This window comes from Phoxinus phoxinus (genome assembly GCF_949152265.1).
Source record: "Phoxinus phoxinus genome assembly, chromosome: 24".
Classification (NCBI taxonomy): Eukaryota; Metazoa; Chordata; class Actinopteri; order Cypriniformes; family Leuciscidae; genus Phoxinus; species Phoxinus phoxinus.
Window position 1 is genome coordinate 11,991,132 of NC_136899.1, and position 21,047 is coordinate 12,012,178.

Here is a 21,047-nt window from a genome sequence, read left to right on the forward strand (position 1 = left end):
ACGCAGCAGAAGGGAAATTATGCAACGGGACGGGATGTTCAGAGCTATTTATAGCCGGTGAAGCAACGGCTAATTAATCCAGTGCTGAGTGGGATGTTGAATCAGATCACAGGGAAAAACAAGGGAAACGGACAGATGCTTGCAGACATATTTTCCTTTTCTTGCTCCAAATAAAAGCAGCTGATGGAAATTAAAAATGACATTTTGCACAATCCCGTTTCCCTTGGTACTGGTGGACTCGCATATTTCATCAATCAGGGCCAGCTGGTGTTAAAAAGGACAGGGTGGGACGGTTTCCTGTTCTGTAACCTAAATAGAAGTGCTACAAGTCAAACGAAGTTTTCTTAGCTGCAGCTTTTCTAAAGGCCACCAACCAAAGAAACGTATCAAGACATTCAAAATAACAGCGTTGCACAGAGTTAGATCCAGTCTGCTTAAAACACCAGCATATAGTTGTGTTTTGGATGTGGTGTGCAGGTGTAATTTTTTTTTAATTCTAGCAAAGACTTAGTCAACAAGCTTAAAAAATAACATCTAAAATTAATAGTTCAAACACAAATTAAAAAGGTATCTGACAATGTATCTGAATATGCCATATCAAATGAAAAGTCAAGGAAGGAATCTTCAGTCATATCTGCTACTTTTATTGTATTTTTCAAGTAATAAATAATAATATTCAGTTTTAGATTTCATGTATTATTGTGCTTTTTTCCCTTCATTATTTTATGGTCCATTAAATGTTCATTGCATGGAAAAGAGCAGCATAAACTTCCCTTTCATTTTACATTTTTTCGCATTTTTCTACTTATTTTACATTTACCGGTACTTCCACATTTTGCTAAAATTGCACAGCACAGCACAGTTGTGCTTTACAAATCCCTTGACATTAAGCTTTTCCTAGTGAACACAACAGTTATGCTTGTCCACTGGCTACACTAGCACAAACCAGTCCAGATTCATTTTAAGAAGAAGTGTTTCAAACAACTGGTGCTGACCTTCCTGTAATTGGTGATTCTTCGATTGACATGCTCCAGTCTCTCGCCGCACATGGCACTGAATCTGGTCTGCAGGTCCTCTGGGATGAGCTCTGTGCTGGAGCTCAGTCGACTGCAGGTTTGCACCAACTGCTCATCGTTCCTGGCCAAGGCCTCTAAAATCTGACAAACCACACAAAGAAAGACATAGAGCGTGGGTTCGGGCAAAAAAAAGTGCTTTGGTCATATAACAGATGTGCTTTCCACCATTAATTTGTTAGTAATGAAGATGAAGTGAGCAAATCTGCTGTACAGTAGGTCAAGTTAGACACACTGCATGCATTTCCCAAAACAGATACACAAAATGTAGTTGTTCCCTTGTGGTTATTGCAGGGACATGCTGCATCTAACCCCATATTTCATTAATACTTGTATGACTGTAAAAACTTTACACTAAAACAAGAGTACAGTAGATGTTCTCTTATAGGAGCGTTTTTTAAAGGTTAAGACCATTTAACACGTTTCACAGTAACCATGAGTTCCCAGTTCATTTTCAATGAGAAGGAAGCAGCTTTTGAGTATATGTATTTATTTATTAATTATTTTTTGTTTCATTGAATCATCATTGAAAAATCAGGTGTGATTTAATTCACAATCACATCTAATACATATACAAACTATATACAAACTTTTATGTTAGATCATGATTAATCGATTTGACCGCACTAAATATATTATATTATAAATTCTGTAAATGTCATTTAATTGGTTTAATTATGAATTAACATCTTTATGGAGAAAATATAATTTGAAATTATTATATTATATATTATATATTCATTTAATAATAATAATATATATGCAATATATATATATATAATTTATTGAATATATAATATGATATATGATTGATATGATAATAATATATATGCAATAAATTATATATATATATATATATAATTCATTGATATTATTTAATGAATGAAAACATAATATATATAATATAATTTTAATAATATAATATAATAACCTTCTATACTCAGTTACCACTTCTACCGCTGTCTATGCAACAAAGTGTAATAGTATATAGAGCAATAAAAAATAAAACCAAAGTACAGCACCAATTAGAGTTAACATTTACACACACACACACACACACACACACACACACACACACACACACACACACACACACACACACACACACACACACACACACACACACACACACACACACACACACACACACACACACACACACACACACACACACACACACACACACACACACACACTTGTAGAAGTATTTTCTCATAAGAGAGAGAAGCCTCTGCCTGCGAGACTGTGGAGGAGACAAGAAATTTAAGAGCACGCTGAGACCATAACATTTGCATGTAATCTGCCGAACAGCACTGAAATATAAAAATTCATCTGAAGAAAGTTTTCCCAGAGGAAGTGCAGACCTACTCAAGCAGATGTTTGTAATAAGGCATAAATTGCTGGCAGTTAAGGGGATTAAAAACAAAAAAGGGTCTATAATATGTAGAACATGTCAATACATCAGAGTCCCATTAGGTGCGTTTCTGAGATGTCACTGTCAAGCTGTGATGCCCCCGCCGCTGAACGCTGAACAGTCTTGCCTGACAGCTGTTAGTTCATTAACGCAGATTGTAAATCTCAGAAATCAATTTTTAGTGAAAGGAAATATGGCGTTCATTCGTAAACAAGCATGATATTCAGAACAGCTGAGATCACACAGGATGCTGCATGCAATGCTAAACATATTCAAGCAAACGTTAATGATCAACAGCAGATATCACACTTCACATAACAGTATCTCTTTCTCTCGCTCCCTTGCTGACGCAAAAACAGAGAGATGTGGGCACTGCACATGAAACTTGTAACTCTTTCAAAACTTGGAGAACGACTGAATAGAAAAACATCTGACAATCAAGATTTCTGTGATAATAAACTGCACAATACTTGATTGCCAGTAGATAAAGAAAAAGATTGGCAAATGTGTACAGTATACAGTATATATAACAGCACAACATCACATGTATACATCAAAAGTTTTTTAAATCTGGTAAATATTAAGCAGCACAGTTGTTTTCAACATTTACAATAATATAAAATGCTTCAGATTCAGCATATTTAAATTATTTTTATAGGATCATGTGACACTGAAGACTGTAGTAATAGCTATGCTGCCATCACACACAGAAATATATTATGCAGTTATTTTAAATTGTAATAATATGAATATGTATTTTTGGGCTGCATTTGTTTGGTCGAAAATACATATTCATATTATTCCTACGTTTGGGTTGGTAAGATTTTTTTGGAATCTCATTCTTGAAAGTGAATGTATTGTTACATTAAACGATTTAAATATTTAAAAATGATAAATAAAGAGTTTGAAATAGAGATATATATATTGTGATGTAATATTCCACATTGCATCATTGTTTTCCAGTAAACATGTTCGTGAATTTCTAGATGTCAGAGTTACAATTGAGCTTTTTTTTAAGGAAATTTCATTTAATGAAAAATATTTTTGTATTAATAGTTCTGACAATCATAAACATTGCAGAATAGAGTTAAAAATAGCAGAAATATCGTTTTGTAAGAACAATAGTTCCATGCGACTCCCTTCCTTAGTTTCCACACAGCGGCAAGCTCTGTGATTTAAAGTGTTTATCCTTTTATTCCACAGCAGGGGGTCGTAAAGACCATTTTTTATTTGTCACACACACTTGGTTTAATATACTCTGCTGTCAGCTTCTATCAGTGGCTGTGTGTTATGTGTGAACTGTGAAGAGGCCCTCACAAATGTACAAGACAATCCCTGTTGTCTCCTCTGATTCTGTATGAATTCATTCACTGGTGTTCTACAGCAGAGATAATGGCTGGTGTGTGTCTGTGGGAACTCATGTGACTCTACCTTGGCCGTGAGGCTGAAAAAGCCTTTTGGTTCCACCATTTTCTCCAAGACGTGACACTTCATCCCGGCCGTACTGTCATACTCGTACATGACGCCGTACTCCAGATACACGTTATCCACCGTCAGGCTAACGTGATCTTTTTTTCCGTCTATTATGGCGATGGTGTTGAACTTGTCCATGACTTCTGTTGAACACACACACACACCAGCTCAATGTTACCAGTCTGAGCTATGGAAGCTTGTTGACGCCACAGAATAAACAATTTAAAATGTATGTGTGACTTTTTATCACACAATTCAGAAATGTTTTCGCAATTTCGTATTATAAAGATCGAATTGATTGATATAAAGTCAGAATATAAACTTTTCTTAGAATTGCATGTTTATATCTCGCAATTCTGACTTTATATCTCGCAATTCTGAGAAAAAGGTCAGAATCGCAAGATTTAAACTCGCAATTGTGAGATAAAAAGTCGCAATTATGTTTTAAAAAGTTGTATTCTGTGGCGGAAACAAGCTTCTGAGCAGATCAAAACAGATTCAAGTTAATAATAGGCAAATCTTTAGATGGCTGGAGCTCATCTAGAGGCCATCAATCTATTTCATGTTAGGTAACAAAATACCAAATACAAATGAGTTGTTTCCATGTCCTGTGAATTCTGCATGAGGCTACTGAAGTGAGACTTGAGAAGTGAGAGGACGAAGAAAAAGACTAATTATCACGGATAGTGTGGGAGGTTGAAAGAGTGTGTACTTGTGTCTACAGTAAGTGCACTGGTGTGTGTAACAGCACCTTCAACTTTACACTCAAACACATCTCCGTTCTCCCCTGCGGCGGGCTTCTGATTGGTTCTCTGGTGGTCTTCTTGTGCACTCTCGCTGTTGTTATACACCCATTTAATGGAGTCTTGCTGCAATAAGGAACAACAAAACAACATTTTAAGCTTTCAGAACAAGGATTGCAAGTTGATTACACACTCTCATAGGACACAAAAACCACAAAGCTGAAACCTCGTTTTTTTTCTCCCCTAGATATCAACAAAGCTGGATGTAAAGCAAATGGAGAAGATTACACTAAGACAAAAAATCTGGGTAATCTACCATGTTTGTCATTGAGTTTCACTAAAGATTTAAATTATGTCTCAAACATTTGATAGCAATATAATACCAAAGTCTGCAATCAAATATCAGAGATTTAAACATTTCTCAGCAAACAAATTATCTTAGCAATGCAATCCAGATTTTATAGTTCTATACACTTACTTTGTCAAAAAATGGCCTACTTACTTTTTAATTTCTCCAAAAGAATATAGGAGAGAAAAAAGATTTATACTTAAATGAAATATAACTGAGAACTTTATTAAGTTATGAAAAATCAACCTCTGAGCAATGACTTTTTCTTCCTAAGATAGTTTTTTGGGTGTTTTTTAATTGTTACAAGCACTATCATGCTCTAACTGAGGGCTTCATGTTTGTGATTTTACTGAATGTGAACATGGCTTCCCATTATGGCTGATATTTCAAGCAATATCAAAGAACAAACTGGTGTGACGTAATTTCAGACAAAATTTAGGCCAAAATTAAACGAGTTTGAAACAAGTTCAAAACAGTCTGCCGAAGCAAACTTTCAACAAAAGTCCACCGCGGCTGAAAACACCTTTGAACTACCATTCAATCTAACCTCGAACTACTCTGCATTCATTAAAATGTAAATCTTCTCCCGTTCTCCGGTTCATTTCTTTCATTGAGGTCAGACATGAGTAAATACATGAACACACTGGAGAGCTGCTTTAGTGGAAACTGAAGTTGTAATTCTAATTTCTAAGTTGAAAGCAACACTGACACTGTTTTTTCATGTTTAAAGCAATCTATTGTATAAAGTCCTATATGAATAAATGTGACTTGACTTTACTGGAGTTCTGAACTGCAGAGCTGGTGCAAACATATCCACGTCGCTATGATCAGATGCTTTGTTAACTGCTGTTTTCTCATGGCCGTGATTTTTATTGTGTGTGGTTACTTTGTTATTGAGAAGAAAGCGAGCAGCGCATTTAACTTTGTTCTGCTAATTTTCACAGCCGAAATCCAGTCATTTCAATGGGAAAAAGAACTTCGCTGTGAGTAGCCTTTCATGCATTTAACAGTCTAAAGCACATCCACCCCACATCCTCTTCTGTCAATGTCTCTCCCCAAAATTTCCCTCTGCTGTTTTAACCAACTGAGATGCAAGACTCCTCTTGATGGTGGGCCGCAAATCCCAGCTTAGTAGGAGGGTGGGCAACCCCCCGCTTTCTTTTTCCATGCCTGATGAAAACCAGAGTCCAGCCAGCGTGCCAACCACACCGTCCTACTTCAGGCTGTGCCAAGCCTGTCTTTCATTACCCTTCAACACGGGCCTGCCTGGCCCATTCCTTAACCCATATCCCGCACACCCCCATCCAGTTTCCTTGCCGCCTTCTACCCCGCTAAAACGAGCATTACCGCTATTATTGCTGGACAATGACCCAGACCGGATCACAAAGTTCAACAATTTTGCCATGCACTTTGTTTTGCTTTATAGATATTTACTATTCAGAAAGGGTCAGGAATAGTGCACTTATGGAGGGGCTGAGGGATGCTTGCACTCTCACCTGTGTGGGTCGTCGGAACTTCCTGCAGGCCGTGACGTGGGCGATGACACTGGCATGGCTTTCTTTGCTCACATTGATACCATTCACTTTAATGATGCACTGGCCCGGGTGAAGGCCAGCAACTGCCGCAACAGTGCCTTTTGAGAAACAGGAAGAGAGGTAACAGCTGAAAAGGCGGACAACTTAATTGTGTTGTCTGCTAAAGCCGGGTGCACACTGTATGATTTATAACAGTCCTTTACGATTGTTGCTTGGCAGACTGTACGAACATGATCATCGCTGTAAGCCATGTCACACTGTAGGATCTCAGTTGTCATTTATCAGACTGTACGACAGTCAAGACGCGTTAAAAACGGACGCAGGCAAGAAAACCTGTCCGGAGTTTTATATCTTGAATCAATAAAACGTTCGGTGATGTGAGCTGCATTACACGCGGGATTGAAATGGTGGCTACAAAGAAATCCCTCATGACAAGGTCATGGCTTGTCTTGAAAAACAAAGACAATTTGACGGTCGCCGTAGGAGAGGTCACACTGCAGGACTGTTAGTAAAATCTTCTGACACTGCCAGAATTACGTCGGAGGTAAAATTTGATCGCAACGGTCATTAATCGGCTGTCGGTGAATATGTCAAACTAACGATCAAAGAATTTTAGCCAAGGATCAGAGGAATCTTGTAGGATTTGCTAAATTTGTCTCAGACCGCCAAATCTTGGCCAAAATCGCACAGTGTGCACCCAGTTTAAGATATCTAATTTGGTCAAATTCTAAAGATAGAATAGCATAATCCCAGAAGTATTATTCTGCTAACGAGACTAGTGCCATTAGCTTAGCAACATGCTAACTACTGATTATCCCCTGCAGAGTGCTATTTGTTTACTATTTTACTTAGTATCTGTGTGTGCTATGTACTGTATTATGTGAACTAGTTTCATGCCATTAGTTTAACAACATGCTAACTTAATTGGCAACATGTAGGCTAAACCATATTGAGACTTCAATGTGTTATGTGTGTGCTTATTTACTTCAAGTACTTCAAGAGCATTAGCTTAGCAAAATGCTAACTTAGCAACATGCAAACTCTATTGATTCTCCTGTGCGGAGTGCTATTTGTGTGACATTGAGTGGTTGCCCATGTAAAGCATCTCAAATTGATCACTTAATGATAAGGTTTTATGTTTTGGAACAGAGCCATGTTTTTGAGTGTGCATACAAAAATAAGGAAGGGAGAATCACAAATCAACACAAATCTTCTAAAACACACAATCTAATTTTTACAAACAGACCCATAAATAGCCACTAAATCTATGCATAAGCAGGGCATGAATAATGCACAAGATTTTCTCTGTGGTTACTCTTCTTTTAAAGTTCACATCCAAATGCTAGTCAAGCACATCACATAAACAATTTGACCCCAAGGTTAGGATCCACAGACAGATCCACTTGGCAAGGGCGCCACTTTCTGCATTACGGCAGGTGGTACTGTAAACTGAAATGAATGTGACTCTAGTTCGTTTTCAGAAAACCAAAACACATCAGTAAAATCAGGAGCTGTTTATCTGTAGATGATGTGTGGTTCTGATAAAAGTTGTCTGAAGGCCAGGCCGACATTTAAAGTTTAACAGGAGAGACTAAATATTCATAGATTGTTTGCATAATCTCCTAAACAAACACAGAGCTTATACTGAATATCTCTATGTATTAAAAGTGCATGCCTCTTTAAAAGGCCCCTGTTTCTCTAATCACATTTCATGGTCTGAAGTCTTTACGCTGCATTTTTTTTTTCTGAGTAAATGCTCTCTCCATCCTGCAGCCAGTGAAACTCAGGCTAAAGCAATTTTTAAGAACAAGCAAGCACATTAGGCAGGGTAATAATTATCATAACTTCCCGCTGAGCTTACAGCAATCACTTGAAGGAGCAGTCGACCTTCTGAATGTGGGAGGAGAAACTCAAATCCTTATGGTACTACCCTGCTGAAAAAAAATAGCTTAGGCTAGCATAAATGTCTATACCTTCCACGATTTATGCTAGTCAGTGCTGTTGCCTTTCAAAGGAAATCGCACTGCATCTGAGAATTCAACGCTGTGGGAATGACTCAGTATGATTGCGTTGTGAAGCACGTGTAAAATAGTCCAATGGTGTGACGGAACGTCGTCGTTTCCTGGTAATGACGTTACCCGTCTGTGAAGCATATGCAAACTATACAGCGCTAGCTTCTGTCTTCAACAAGAACTCTATGTGAAATCGTGTCTTATTTGGTATTATCGGTCTCTTTCATATTGTTAAATATATATATATATATATATATATATATATATATATATATATATACGGTATATATATAGAGAGTATAATGGCAAGCAAACAACAAATTGTGTGTTCCTGCCCTCGCTACATCCCTGGTGGGGATATACACGTTTGTTTGGGAGAGGAGAATGCCCTGTCAGCTCTTGTTCATGTTCCTCACGGCTCTGGTCCCGCTGCTTCTAAGCCAGAGAGACGATTCAGGTCATTCAGGATTCAGGACGATTGGGGTTCGCAAATGGATCTAGCAGAGGGGTTAGAGACGGGCACTGCCTTTTCTCTACCCTCACCTGCTGGATTCAGTGCATTATCTCAGGGTCTGGAAGCACGGTCTGCGGTTTCTTTGAGGAGCTCTGAGGAGTTGGAAATTTTTAGCATCGATGCAGGAGATGTTGAGGACTCGCCACCTCACATTCCTGGTTGTGACTCGTGTTGAGGCCAGGTTAAATATAGACTGCAAGGAAGCAGGACGTTCATCCCAAAAGCAAGCTGGACGAATGCTTCCTGCCCTCACGATCGCAACCTCCTCGTCGGGGCCTGCCGTTTTGTCACACGAGGTTCCGAGATTGTGGAGGAAACCAGTATCTTATTGTGTCTTCAGGTCTTAGACTTCCAACTATTCCTCCATCCTGGGACTGACACGGTTATGGGGCGATGCCTAAGATGGAAGAGATGCTAGCTAACTATCTCTCCCCTGAGTCTGCATCCCCCCGACATTACCCACCAAGCCAGTCAGAACAACTTCGGCTTTAGTGGGTTAAGCAAGCGGCAGTATGCCTGCACACTATGTCGATCTTATATATAGGCATGCCAGGGTGACCTGCTAGGAGGCCTTGAGGAGGGTGGTTAACAAGTTAACAAGGGCAGTTAACAAGACTTCAAACACATGGCATTTCTCATATGCCAGCCATCAAAATAGCCTTTCTGGCTAAGCTGGTTCACTAATGATGTCTTGCAGATTAAGCTAGTTAAAACTTGTGGTCAACTGATATGGGTAGTTTTGATGCCTGAGGCCATGCAAAGCAGATATATGACATCACACTATATTTGATATCACAATATTTAATTTAAAGACAATAAATAACAAATGATTAATTTCTTTATTAAAATTTATATTTATTTTAGATATTTACTCTAATTAGGAATAATTTGAAAATTAATCACTTTGAAAGTTATTTCAATGTTATTTGACATTTATTAGAAAAATGTATTTAAACTTGATTAAAAAATCTTTAGATAGAAACTCTCTAACCAACAGTGCAATTAATAATATGGTAAGTTTGTGCACACTCATGAAATCATATTTCATCAGAGTCATATTGGGGTTTTTTTTCCGAATAAAGAATAAGTTCTCAGCACTGTCAAAAGAAATACCCCGTATATGAGCAGCAGATGCCGATAATTGAAAAATTATAAATATCGGCTGTAATAATGGCTTTAGCAATATGTCGGTTTTCCACCAGAATTAGTCAGACTTAAAACCCTTCAAGTAAACGGTCTCTCACCCTTTAAATAATCAAATAAATTGGATTAATTCAGAATTTGGATTAGCACAAATCATGTAATGACACATTCTTGATGCAAGCAGCTTCCGTTTGGTTTTCTTCTATCTCGTTCTCTTCAGGAGTGACAGTGTGAGCTGGATTGGTTTTCCTTTTTCATTCATCTCTCACCATGTTTGATAAAAATGCACCTCAGACACAGTAGGAAGTGAGAGTTGTGCGGGTCTTTCTATTTATATATAGGCGTGTGTGCGTGTGTGTGTGTGTGTGTGATGCAGTTTCCAGTCTGGCTCAAGTCCAGTCCTGTACCTACTGCTCCAGCTGTGATCCAGCTGAGGTTCAAAAACACAGAAGGATAAAGGGCATAAGTAACTTCCTGTAGCCCAGCCCAGTTTTTCCTGTCTCTCTGTTCGCTCTTACCTCTGCCAACCGCATGCACCACAGATGGACCGAATCCCCGGATCTGAAAGCCCAATCCGTCTGCAGAGTCTAAGATCTTCACAGTTCTGTGGAACAGATAGAAACACAGACATAAATTTGGCCGCTAAAAACATCACATTTTCCAGCCACTGCTCCACGTGTGTTGTGTATTCTGAGTTGCAGTTAAATATCAAGCTGATATTAATCAATAAAAGGATGTTTATCTGGCAGGGTTCTTTTTTAAATTGATATCAGACTTTGTAGCCTGTATGGCAACATAGATCAGGTGTTATGAAACCTTTAGATCAGGGGTCACCAAACTCGATCCTGAAGGGCCACTGTCCTGCAGAGTTTAGCTCCAACCAGGTTTTAGTTTAGCTCCTAAACTCTGCAGGACAGCGGCCCTCCAGCACCGAGTTTGGTGACCCCTGCTTTAGATCATAGGAGTTGAGAGGTTTTCCACTCACTCTCTGGGTTTGGTGCTGACCAGTACTCTGAGTGGACCTTTGCTGTGGAAGCACTGCTTTAGGAAGTTTTCCACCTCCTGGAAAGGTCTCAAGAAGACCAGGTCCCCATTAATGGCAAAGATCTTTTTCCCCACTTCCAGACCAGCCATCTGCAAAAGAGACACACAGGGACAGCAAATAAGCTCTTAACCTACATGATTTCACATCTTAGACCTAGATTTCACTTCTTATCACATTGGATGAAGTTGATGTGATGAACTATACCTGTGTTAATCAACTTCATACGTCCACTAAAATAATCCTGACACCAGTTGCTTAAAAGTCATTTTAAAAAAAATACTTTTGTTCTGAGGAATCAGAAAAATACTGTTCCTGAGCATCGCGTCTTTCATATCAATCTAATTAAATATCAGATCTAATTAAATATTCATCCATTTTTAATGTGTGATTTTTTTTTAGGTTTCAGGGTTACTCTATATATCTTCTGTGTGAATGGATGGATGAATACATAGATTTTAATTTCATTTCACAGGTGCACGGTTTGATCCTTTCATCCATATGTGCAACTTCCTACTCTGAGCTCTCAAGTGGATGTAATCCATTCACTCTGTGCTTCACTGAATGGATTGGACACGTCTCTTGACTGCTATAAATATAACCATTCTCCTCCAACAATAAAATGCGCAGTCCTCTGTTTCCGGCTCATGTTTTTCCTCTCCATTGAGAAAAATGGTTGGGCAGCTTTTCTTATTTCCCGTTGCTTTCTTTTTTTTTTTCATTCACTTTCCTCTATTATACCTCTTTCTCCACTCTCCGCCACTGTCTCTTTATCAGTTACAAACCTTTTTTTGCTATTTTTACGAGACAGCTCTTCATCTATGTAAGTGCACAGCTGGTTTTTATTGCCTTTTTAATTTTTTCACTCTGCTCTTCATTGGAAACATACAGAGCAGATCCACATGCAATGCAGCACGGAGCCCGTACTGTGACGCACAAGTTACTTCAGGTCTGGATAGCATTACTCTCTCTATGTCAAAAAAGTTCACTTCACCACATTTACCAGAGTTTGATCTAACAGATCAAACATATTAAAGCACTAAAAGGGAACCTCAAGAATGGCACGATTTTGATGTCTATTTCTGTTATAAGCCTACAAAGGGACACATCAAAATGCTAATTACCACAAAATAAGTTCAAATAAAGAGTGTTGATTGTGAAGGTTTAGGGATTCAATTGATGCCTAATTGCTCAGATCGAGCAACACCTACTGTACACTGTTAAAAATAAAAGTTCTTTATTGGCATTGGTGGTTCAATTAAGAGCCTTTAACATCAATGTAATCTTTCCATCGCACAAAAGGTTCTTTATAGTGGAAAATTATTCTTTAGATTATTAAAATGTTCTTCACACTAAAATAAATGGTTCTTTTAAGATCACTGACAGGTTTTTTGGGGAACCAAACATTGGTCTTCAATGGCATCAAAAGCATCCTTTGGCACTTTTATTTGTAAGAGTGTAAGATAAGCTTGACAACAGGGGTGTACATTTTCCCATTAAAACCCCTCCTCACTACTGTTTTGTTTTTTTGTTTTTCTAATTTTACTATGCTTAGACTTGATGTGAATATAAAGGCTAGGCTTCTCAAATGTTTTTTCTGAGTAGAAATGCTGAAGGCAAAACAGGTGGGTCGTGACCTATACAATGGGCCGCAGGTTTAGTCTGACAGGGTTACGGACAGCAGAGAAAAACTATGCTTAATATAACAAAATAGTAAAATGCATATGAATCAAGCTTAGTTATGAAAGCCAAATGAATAGGCTTTTCAACCTGTAAAGATAGGAGAAAACACATTGACTATGCCAACAGTTTGCATGACATGCCATTATCAAAACTGAAGAGAAAAAAGGTCAGTTTTACCATTCAGCCTGTAGCATACTAAGCATTAAGCTTAACTAAGCATTCAATTAAATCAATATTTAAATAATTAATTACAAAAGGGATTGTTCTGGACCTCGATTATGATTGGCTTTACTGAATAACTATTTCTTGGAAAAAATAATTATTGTTTGATGTCATCCACAATATATTACCTGTTGCTGCGTTTATTTTATAAAACTTTGCCAGATATATTTTGACTGTATGAAGCTGTGGATTACAATTATTTTAGAACAGCTAAACCCTGGCCTATTGGGGCTTCATGCTGTATGGCATCAATTCAGAACATTTTCTTTTTTACTTTTGTATGATAAAAAATATTGGGTCACCTCTTATTATCCAAAGTAAAATCTAGCTCTTGAAGAAAGTGTTTGCATGCACATTCTTAACCCAGTTATGCTTAATAAGCAGACAATGCGTGTGGTCATGTATACACGTAAACCAGTTTTCCTTTATCGGAGTAAGATAATAAACGGCTTAAGAATTAAGAACTAGATTTTCCTTATCCCGATTTCACCTGGCATGTATAACCAGCGTTCTGTTGTCTTATTGAAGTGTGCATGTGTGATAGGTAACAGGAAAGGCACACTTGCATTATTTACACTGCATATTTAAGTGCTACCATATCGTGGCAGGGGAGGACGAAAAATATCGCCAAATACAAATCTTTCTTGACCCAAGAAATTATAAAATGTGTTCTCATATTGTGTAGCTGAAGTAGAAGTGGTATAGTCAAAATACTCAACATCACATCTCACATAACCAACGGAATGATTCATGTTTAATAAATCACTACCGGGGAATAACCTGATTTTTTAATAAAGTCTTGTCAAGTTTAATTGCGTTGTTGGGTTATTGGTTTGCATGTAAACTGGGACAACGGGTTAATTCAATAAGCTGACTTTGGGAGTTTTCAGCATATCACAGGGGGACCACTGTCCAGCAAAGTTCAGCTCCATCCCCAATTAAACACACCTGAATCAGCTAATCAAGCTCTTGTCAAACAGGCTCAGTGACCGTATGACCCATGTCTGTTTTTAAAATCACCCACACAAAGGTAACACACGCACCTCAGCATGGGAACCTTTCTCCACTGATTTGACGATGGGTACTCTGTTTCGGTCTTCTAGCGTGAAGCCATAACCTCCTTCACTTGGCTTTATCTGAAAAGACATTTCACAGTTATCATGACTTAAGTGTTGGATTTTGTTGTGTCATGCATGCGGTAATATTTTATTACGAATGATGCTTTGGAGGCGCTCCTAGAATGTGAATTTCAGTCTCTCGTGGGCCTCGACTGTCAAACCAGTTGACTTCATGTTTAGATGTAATTAGAGGCTGGTTTAGAACAGTCAAGCATAATTACTGGTGAAGACTCTCGAGTCAGAGCTGGCCAGAGTTCAGACCCCCCGTACGTGGCGAAGCAGAAAAGCCCCATGCGAGTGGATGAAAACCACATGGGCTCACGCCAACATGCGCTATTGTAAGTGGCATCAGCTGTAGGCGATTACAGACGACATCTCTCACCAGCAGCGACTTGGCGATGACATTCTCCACTATTTTTAGATCGTGTTTTATGGGCTTGTGTTTGGTGTTGGAACCTTCCATCTCCTCATCGGCGAAGAAGCGGAACAGAAGAGGTTCATCCTTAAATTCGCTTTTTTCCAAAACTGCGAAAAGACAAAAGCAAGGTGTTTTAGAACAAATAATACCTGATGCTCATTCAGTAGTGCTAAATGTAACCTGCATAGCTGACATGAAATACTTTTGGGATATTGACATATCCTGTGGTGTCACAACTATATACTATATTATGTTATATTATATTTGCTTAACCTTACATTACTGTTATTTTATAACTATTTCATTTCACTTCAGCATCTTGTTTAAAGTCGTCTTATAACTGATTCAGCAAAAAGCAACATTATAGCAACTTCTTTGTTGTTGTGAGGATCAAATTGATGTGTAAATTGAATTTGTGTACCACACAGAAGAGAGAAACACATAATGTACTGGAATGACAAGAGCTGTACAGAGAGATTCAGAGGGGAAGCCTTTTCTTTGGAAAGTGGTTCCCGTGAAAAGGAACAGGCCAGGATTTCAATCTGTCACCAGGGCAACATGGGCTCTAAACAATCCCTTCACTTTTGTAGTAAAAATACCCCCAATGAGAAAAAGAGGTCCAGTGTTCTCCACACTTCTATGGGCAAGATTAGATAACTCTGAATTAGCTTTAATGGTCACATAACCAAGTGAACCAACTTAAATGGATGAATGCCATGATCACTTTCAAAGCCCAAAAATTAAAGTGCCAGTCTAGTTATTACGTTCCATAAATGTGTTGGTAGTTGGCCAAGTATGAAACTGAATTGCCGGCTGTAAGGAACAGCCCATGTTAGACTATAAATGAGTCACACAAGCATGATGTGGACTTTGGCATCAAGTGACCTGAAAATGAGACCCGAATCCTGCAAACAAACAGTTGCCATGACAACAAGCCAGTCAAACATGGATTGTGGAGAAGGTCAAGGCTGTTGTCGAGAGAGAATGTGCAGAATCCAGTTAGAGGAAAAGTTTTGCAATGTGAATTAAGCTCATACACTACAAAATCAATATTTTTCATTTAAAACATTCTAAACACAAAATAGAAGCAAAAGTGTGTGATATATTATTTTGTAGTATATAATCACTCATTCATCACTTTGTGATTGCTTTTTCAATTGTGAAAGATTGCTATTTTTTATGAAAGACTAAGTTAATGTCTCACTCAAAACACAAAAAGCCACTTGTCACCACCAACTAAAGCCACTGACTGAACGATCCAGAAAACAAATCAGTGAACACATCAATGAATAAATCCGAAATAAAACCAAGTAAATTAATCTGAACACATACAAATCTTTATATTCTCATATACCTTTGTATAATCGCTTTTTTTTTAGTATTGAACGCCTGTTTTTTTAATTAATCGTCGGAGTTAATGATTTAATTCCTCACTCATAACACACAAAAAGACACTTTTCATCACCTAAAGCCATTGAACTAACCAGTGAATGAATCAGTTGGCAAATCAGTTAAATGAGAAAAAGAATATAAACCTTTTTAATAATTTTTATTTTATTGGTGAGTCAAAAAAGCCACTGAGATGAATCAAAATCACTTTTACTTGCATAATGAATACTTTATTTTTCCTATCCCATTCGCAAATTGTATTTTGTCGTTGTTGCTGTTGTTTTAAAGTATAAACCTTACTACATTTTCTTTGATTTATGCTTAAAATATCCTGGTTGACACTTGAGATGAGCTAAGATATGACAAAAAAAGAACTTTGACAGAGATACAGCGTCAAAGAAACAAAAAGAAAAGACATTCAGACAGAAACACAAAAACACAGAGGAAATAAAAAAGAGAGACAGCTATACAGCTATCATACCATGATGCATGAATCCATTGTCACACAGCTCCACCCCCAAGATCAGCGCCTCTTCTCTGCTTCGACAGTCACCCTGCAGAGAAGAAAAAGACAAGTGCCACTCTCTTTATCTACTTACAAGCGGTCAAAATGTCACACACCCTAGCTTGAGCTCAAGAAAAACATATTGAATTCACACAAACACTACAACGATCCAATCATTACAGTGCAACTCTGAAGGATCACTTCCCAGCTAACAGGGAATGTTATCAGAACTTTAGCAAGGTTCTCTCAAAGTTATGAACAAATGTTCTTCTAATAACGTAATCTGGTCTTTAATAATGTTCTAAAAAAAAGTTATCGCAACATTATTTAGACATTGTTCAAGGAATGTTTTTACCTAAAAAGTTTAGTTGGATGTTCGCTTAAATTTATATATATTTTTTATATATAAATTAAAATTTTACTAGTTTCGGAACTTTCCCATTTTGCTTAAAAAAATTATAAATTGGAGTGTCCCCTTAATGTTCACATAACCGAGAAAAAAAGAAACATTTAAAAACCTGGATATTTCAGTAGAACATTCATAATGTTTTTAGAACACATCAGCCAAACATTCCTAGAACTTATTTGCTAGCTGGGTTGAGCGCCTGGTAATAATTTCATGGTCAAACACAATACATCATCTTATTGAACACTTGCATGAATGTGAAAGTTGCCTCTAAATATCCGAACCGCACTTCAAATTTAATTCAAATCTGCAGTCTCATAGTGATTCGTCTGTTTTTAAGAGGACATAACTAGACTGTGGCTAGACGAAGGTTTATTGTTACAGTTCACATCCACCTCATTTGAGATCATCTGGCCAGTTTAGGAAACATCAACTACTTTTGCTTTATTCTTTCCTCGTGTCTTATTTACTATGGAGGTCACTGTGTTTCCAGTAGGTCTATAAAACAGTATCAAATATTACCTGTGCTATCAGCCAGTCGATCAGCTTGTTGGCCATTACCACCGATTTATACGTTCGTAGATGATAATCCTTATCCCTGTGTGGAAAACAAGGAACGTTTGACTTGACCAGTTCAAAAATGTCTCCTCTTTACAGTAGCCTCAAGAGACACACATTTCAAGTTAACTGTTAACCTTTGTCTTGACTTGCATCCGCTTTAAAAGCTCTTGAGAGAGCTGTTCTGGACTTTCACATCAAAACAACCCTTTCCCCTCGATTTCTTTGAAGCCCAAACAAGTGCTTTACCTTGAATTTATTTTAGGGTTGCACAGGAGTCACAATGTTTGTCTGATTAATGACCCTCTACACATATTCTGTAACAAAAAAAGTGAAACAAAGTTCATCTGGGACAACTAAAAGCAGACATATCTGTCTCTGCAGAGTGAATTTATAGGGTTACACTTTATTTTGATAGTCCCCATTAGACATTCTGTTGACTATAAGTAACATTGCACATATAGGCCTATGTCAACTAACTCATAGGGCCCTATTTTAACGATCTGAAACGCAAGTGTCAAAGCGCAAAGCGCAAGTAACTTTGTGGGCGGGTCTTGGGCGCTGTTGCTATTTTCCCGGCGGGATAAATGCCTCTTGCGCCCGACGCAAGTCTAAAATGTGTTGGTCTGAACTGAAGTAGCTTCATTATTCATAGGTGTGGTTTGGGCGTACCGTGAACCAAACCAATCAGAGCGTCCTCTCACATTCCCTTTAAGAGCGGCGCGCTTGTTCCAATGCGAATTGCTATTATAGCGGCGGATTTGCCAGCGCACGCCAGGAACGATTCACAGCCGAGGAGACCGACGTTCCTGCCAGGGCCATAAAAACCAGAGAAGTGAACACGCTACATTATGGCCAAGCACGCGCCCTTAAAATACCATATGACTAACGTGCAACGCGCCACTGTCTTTAGACTGGGTTTTTCCTGGTCAGTGGCGGAATAGCTTTCTAAAACTGGAAAATAGCACGTTCATTCCCTAATTTACCGACGTGCGTCTGTGAAGGGAAAAGTCCGCTGTGCGCGGGTGCAAAATAGGAATGATACATGCGTCGGTGTACAAAGTCAATTGCGCTGGGTGCAAGATAGGACCCATAGAGTATTCGTAGACTGTTAGGGCCTTGCTTAGTTTTAAGCAAATAATGGGACATGATGGCAAACTAATTGACTAGTCCATGTTTTGGAGATGACAAGATTTTCTTCTAACATTTTTTAAGTTTTGATATTTTTAGCAGTGGTACACTGATTAGTATACTGACACCGTGCAAATTACAGTTTATACAATGAAACCCTCCTGGGTTTACCAAAGTCCCTCCCTTCGTTTGATAACTGTTATTTGAATGAATCGTTGAGTTAATGATTCAATGCCTCACTAAAAAACACATAAAACTCCTCGTCACCACCTAAGTGAAGGTATTAAACATTTTTGGGAGGAGTACACCTAATCTTCTAGGGTGAATTCAGGTTGATTGGGACACTTTTTATCGTCTCAATGGCAAAAAGTGTCCCAATCAACTTGAACTTACCCTAAATTAATACCAAGATGTAAAATTAGCCTCTTCTTTCCAGCGTCAGTTATATCAGCATCCCTTCTCCTCCTTTTTGTATTTCACCAGCTCGAGTAGAATATCCTCTCCGAGCCCCTCCATGGTGGACAGCAAGTCAAAACTGTTTACCAAGTACAGTAAGATATGGGCACACACACAACTCGTGAGAGCCATTGAATAAATTAGTAAATTAATCTGAACACATCTTTTCCTCAGTTGTGAATGACTTATTTTTAGTGAATCATTGAGTTAAGGATTCAATGTCTCACTCAAAACACAAAATAGACACTCGTCGCCACCTAAAGCCAAAATTGGTGAACAGAACATTTTGGTCACTTCTAGGATGCGTGAAGATATGACCGAATGAAAAACGTTGACTTGACCATGGTTGGATCAGCATGCTGATAGTTTGAAAATGACATGCTAAAACCCTCCTGAAAAAGTAAATTCAAATTCAGGCCCTTCAAAGAGGTGTCCGCTAAAGCCAGAACCTTAGACAGGTATCTTGGCCACTGTGTGCAGCTCACACTGTTTCTTGAGTGCCCTGTAACTGGTGTTGCGTATTCAATATGGTGTGTCAAGTTAAAAAATAGTTAAATTGTATATTTATATATATAAATGTGTTTCAAGATGCCTATATTCTCAACATACAACGTGTTTCTCTGCTCCAGTAGAGGTCAGCAGGTGTCTCTCAGCCCACTTCAGTCCCAAACTGATGCATGTGGCTGTCTTCCAGACCACGGGAAATAAAATGGAGCAGTGATTTTCCCATGAAGCCAGGGGTCTCTTGGGGGACACTCACTGCGCTAGGTCAGAGGGCTAGACTACGGCCCACACCCTACAACTCACACACACTCAAAACCAAACTTGGCTGTTTACAGTTCTGAGAATTACATCCCCATTCTATTTTTACACAATCAAACACCTCCAGTTGACTTCCAGGAATCCCAATGTAACTCTCTCAACGTGCACCTCACGTTTGTGATGGGTTCTGTCTGATTATATAAGGATTTGTTTTAATCACAGACCAAAAGTGTGAGGCTGAAAAGGCTTTGCCATGATTTAACTGCCACAGACATGGAGCCAGCCCTTTCCTCTGTAGCTGTACCCAGAACTGTCACCATGACAAATGAGGGTAAACAGCGTTACCACAGGCAGTCATACGCCTGGCACAAGAGCATTGCGATCTGTAGGAAAAGTGAATAGGATTTGAAAGGTTTATTTGACTTCGCATACAGTCTCAAAATCTTCAAGTTCTACTTCTCTAAGAATGTCAGGAATGTTATTCATTCTGGATTTCAGGGTGTAGAAGAGTTAAGAGAGGTTTTTTTATTACAATGGTAAGGCGGGGGCGTGAAGCCCCCTAGAACCCCTCCAACCAGCAGGAAATACCAGATAATTAAACTAGAGCTGGATTCTCCAATTATAGCTCCACAAGGAAGAGATTCTCAGTACATAGTAGAGAAATGTGGGCATGTAGGCATTCTTAAGCCCTATTCGGACAGTAATTGTTTCTCATGGGGACGTCTGTAAAAATCAATTTGCAAGTCATTTCAGTGATAAAACTCAAGCATTTGGATGGTGATTTATTTATGGTGGAGGAACAATATCTGTGATCCTATGTACCCGGGAAAACGCTGACTCACATGGTCAGTAACATGATTGTCAGCTGTAAACAAACTTTGTTATTACTTGGACAATTAATAAATCCATATTTAATGAAATAATTGAAAAGGAAAATTGATGCATATCAAATATCCAGCCTTACAGACGTAGACAACATTTAGAAACGCACAGGTGCACACACAAAGTAAACACTCTTTGCTTTGACAGACTGAAATGAGAGCTGTTTTATGCATTTTAAGTTCCAGAAAATGGCTTGCAACTAACAATATTTGCAGTACA

At 38.4% G+C, this 21,047-nt stretch overlaps 1 protein-coding gene across 1 annotated transcript in view; it reads right to left on the reverse strand.

Moving 5' to 3' along the window:
• The window catches only part of prex2 (phosphatidylinositol-3,4,5-trisphosphate-dependent Rac exchange factor 2), a 143,939-nt gene that overhangs the window by 52,617 nt on the left and 70,275 nt on the right, over window positions 1-21,047 (reverse strand). The window contains exons 14-23 of the mRNA XM_079601443.1: window positions 17,562-17,637; window positions 16,610-16,682; window positions 14,704-14,846; window positions 14,247-14,339; window positions 11,242-11,390; window positions 10,775-10,860; window positions 6,549-6,685; window positions 4,712-4,829; window positions 3,919-4,103; window positions 996-1,157 (exon numbers count right to left, since the gene is read on the reverse strand). Coding sequence (XP_079457569.1) covers window positions 996-1,157; window positions 3,919-4,103; window positions 4,712-4,829; window positions 6,549-6,685; window positions 10,775-10,860; window positions 11,242-11,390; window positions 14,247-14,339; window positions 14,704-14,846; window positions 16,610-16,682; window positions 17,562-17,637 — 1,222 coding nt within the window. The remainder of the gene's footprint in view (window positions 1-995; window positions 1,158-3,918; window positions 4,104-4,711; window positions 4,830-6,548; window positions 6,686-10,774; window positions 10,861-11,241; window positions 11,391-14,246; window positions 14,340-14,703; window positions 14,847-16,609; window positions 16,683-17,561; window positions 17,638-21,047) is intronic.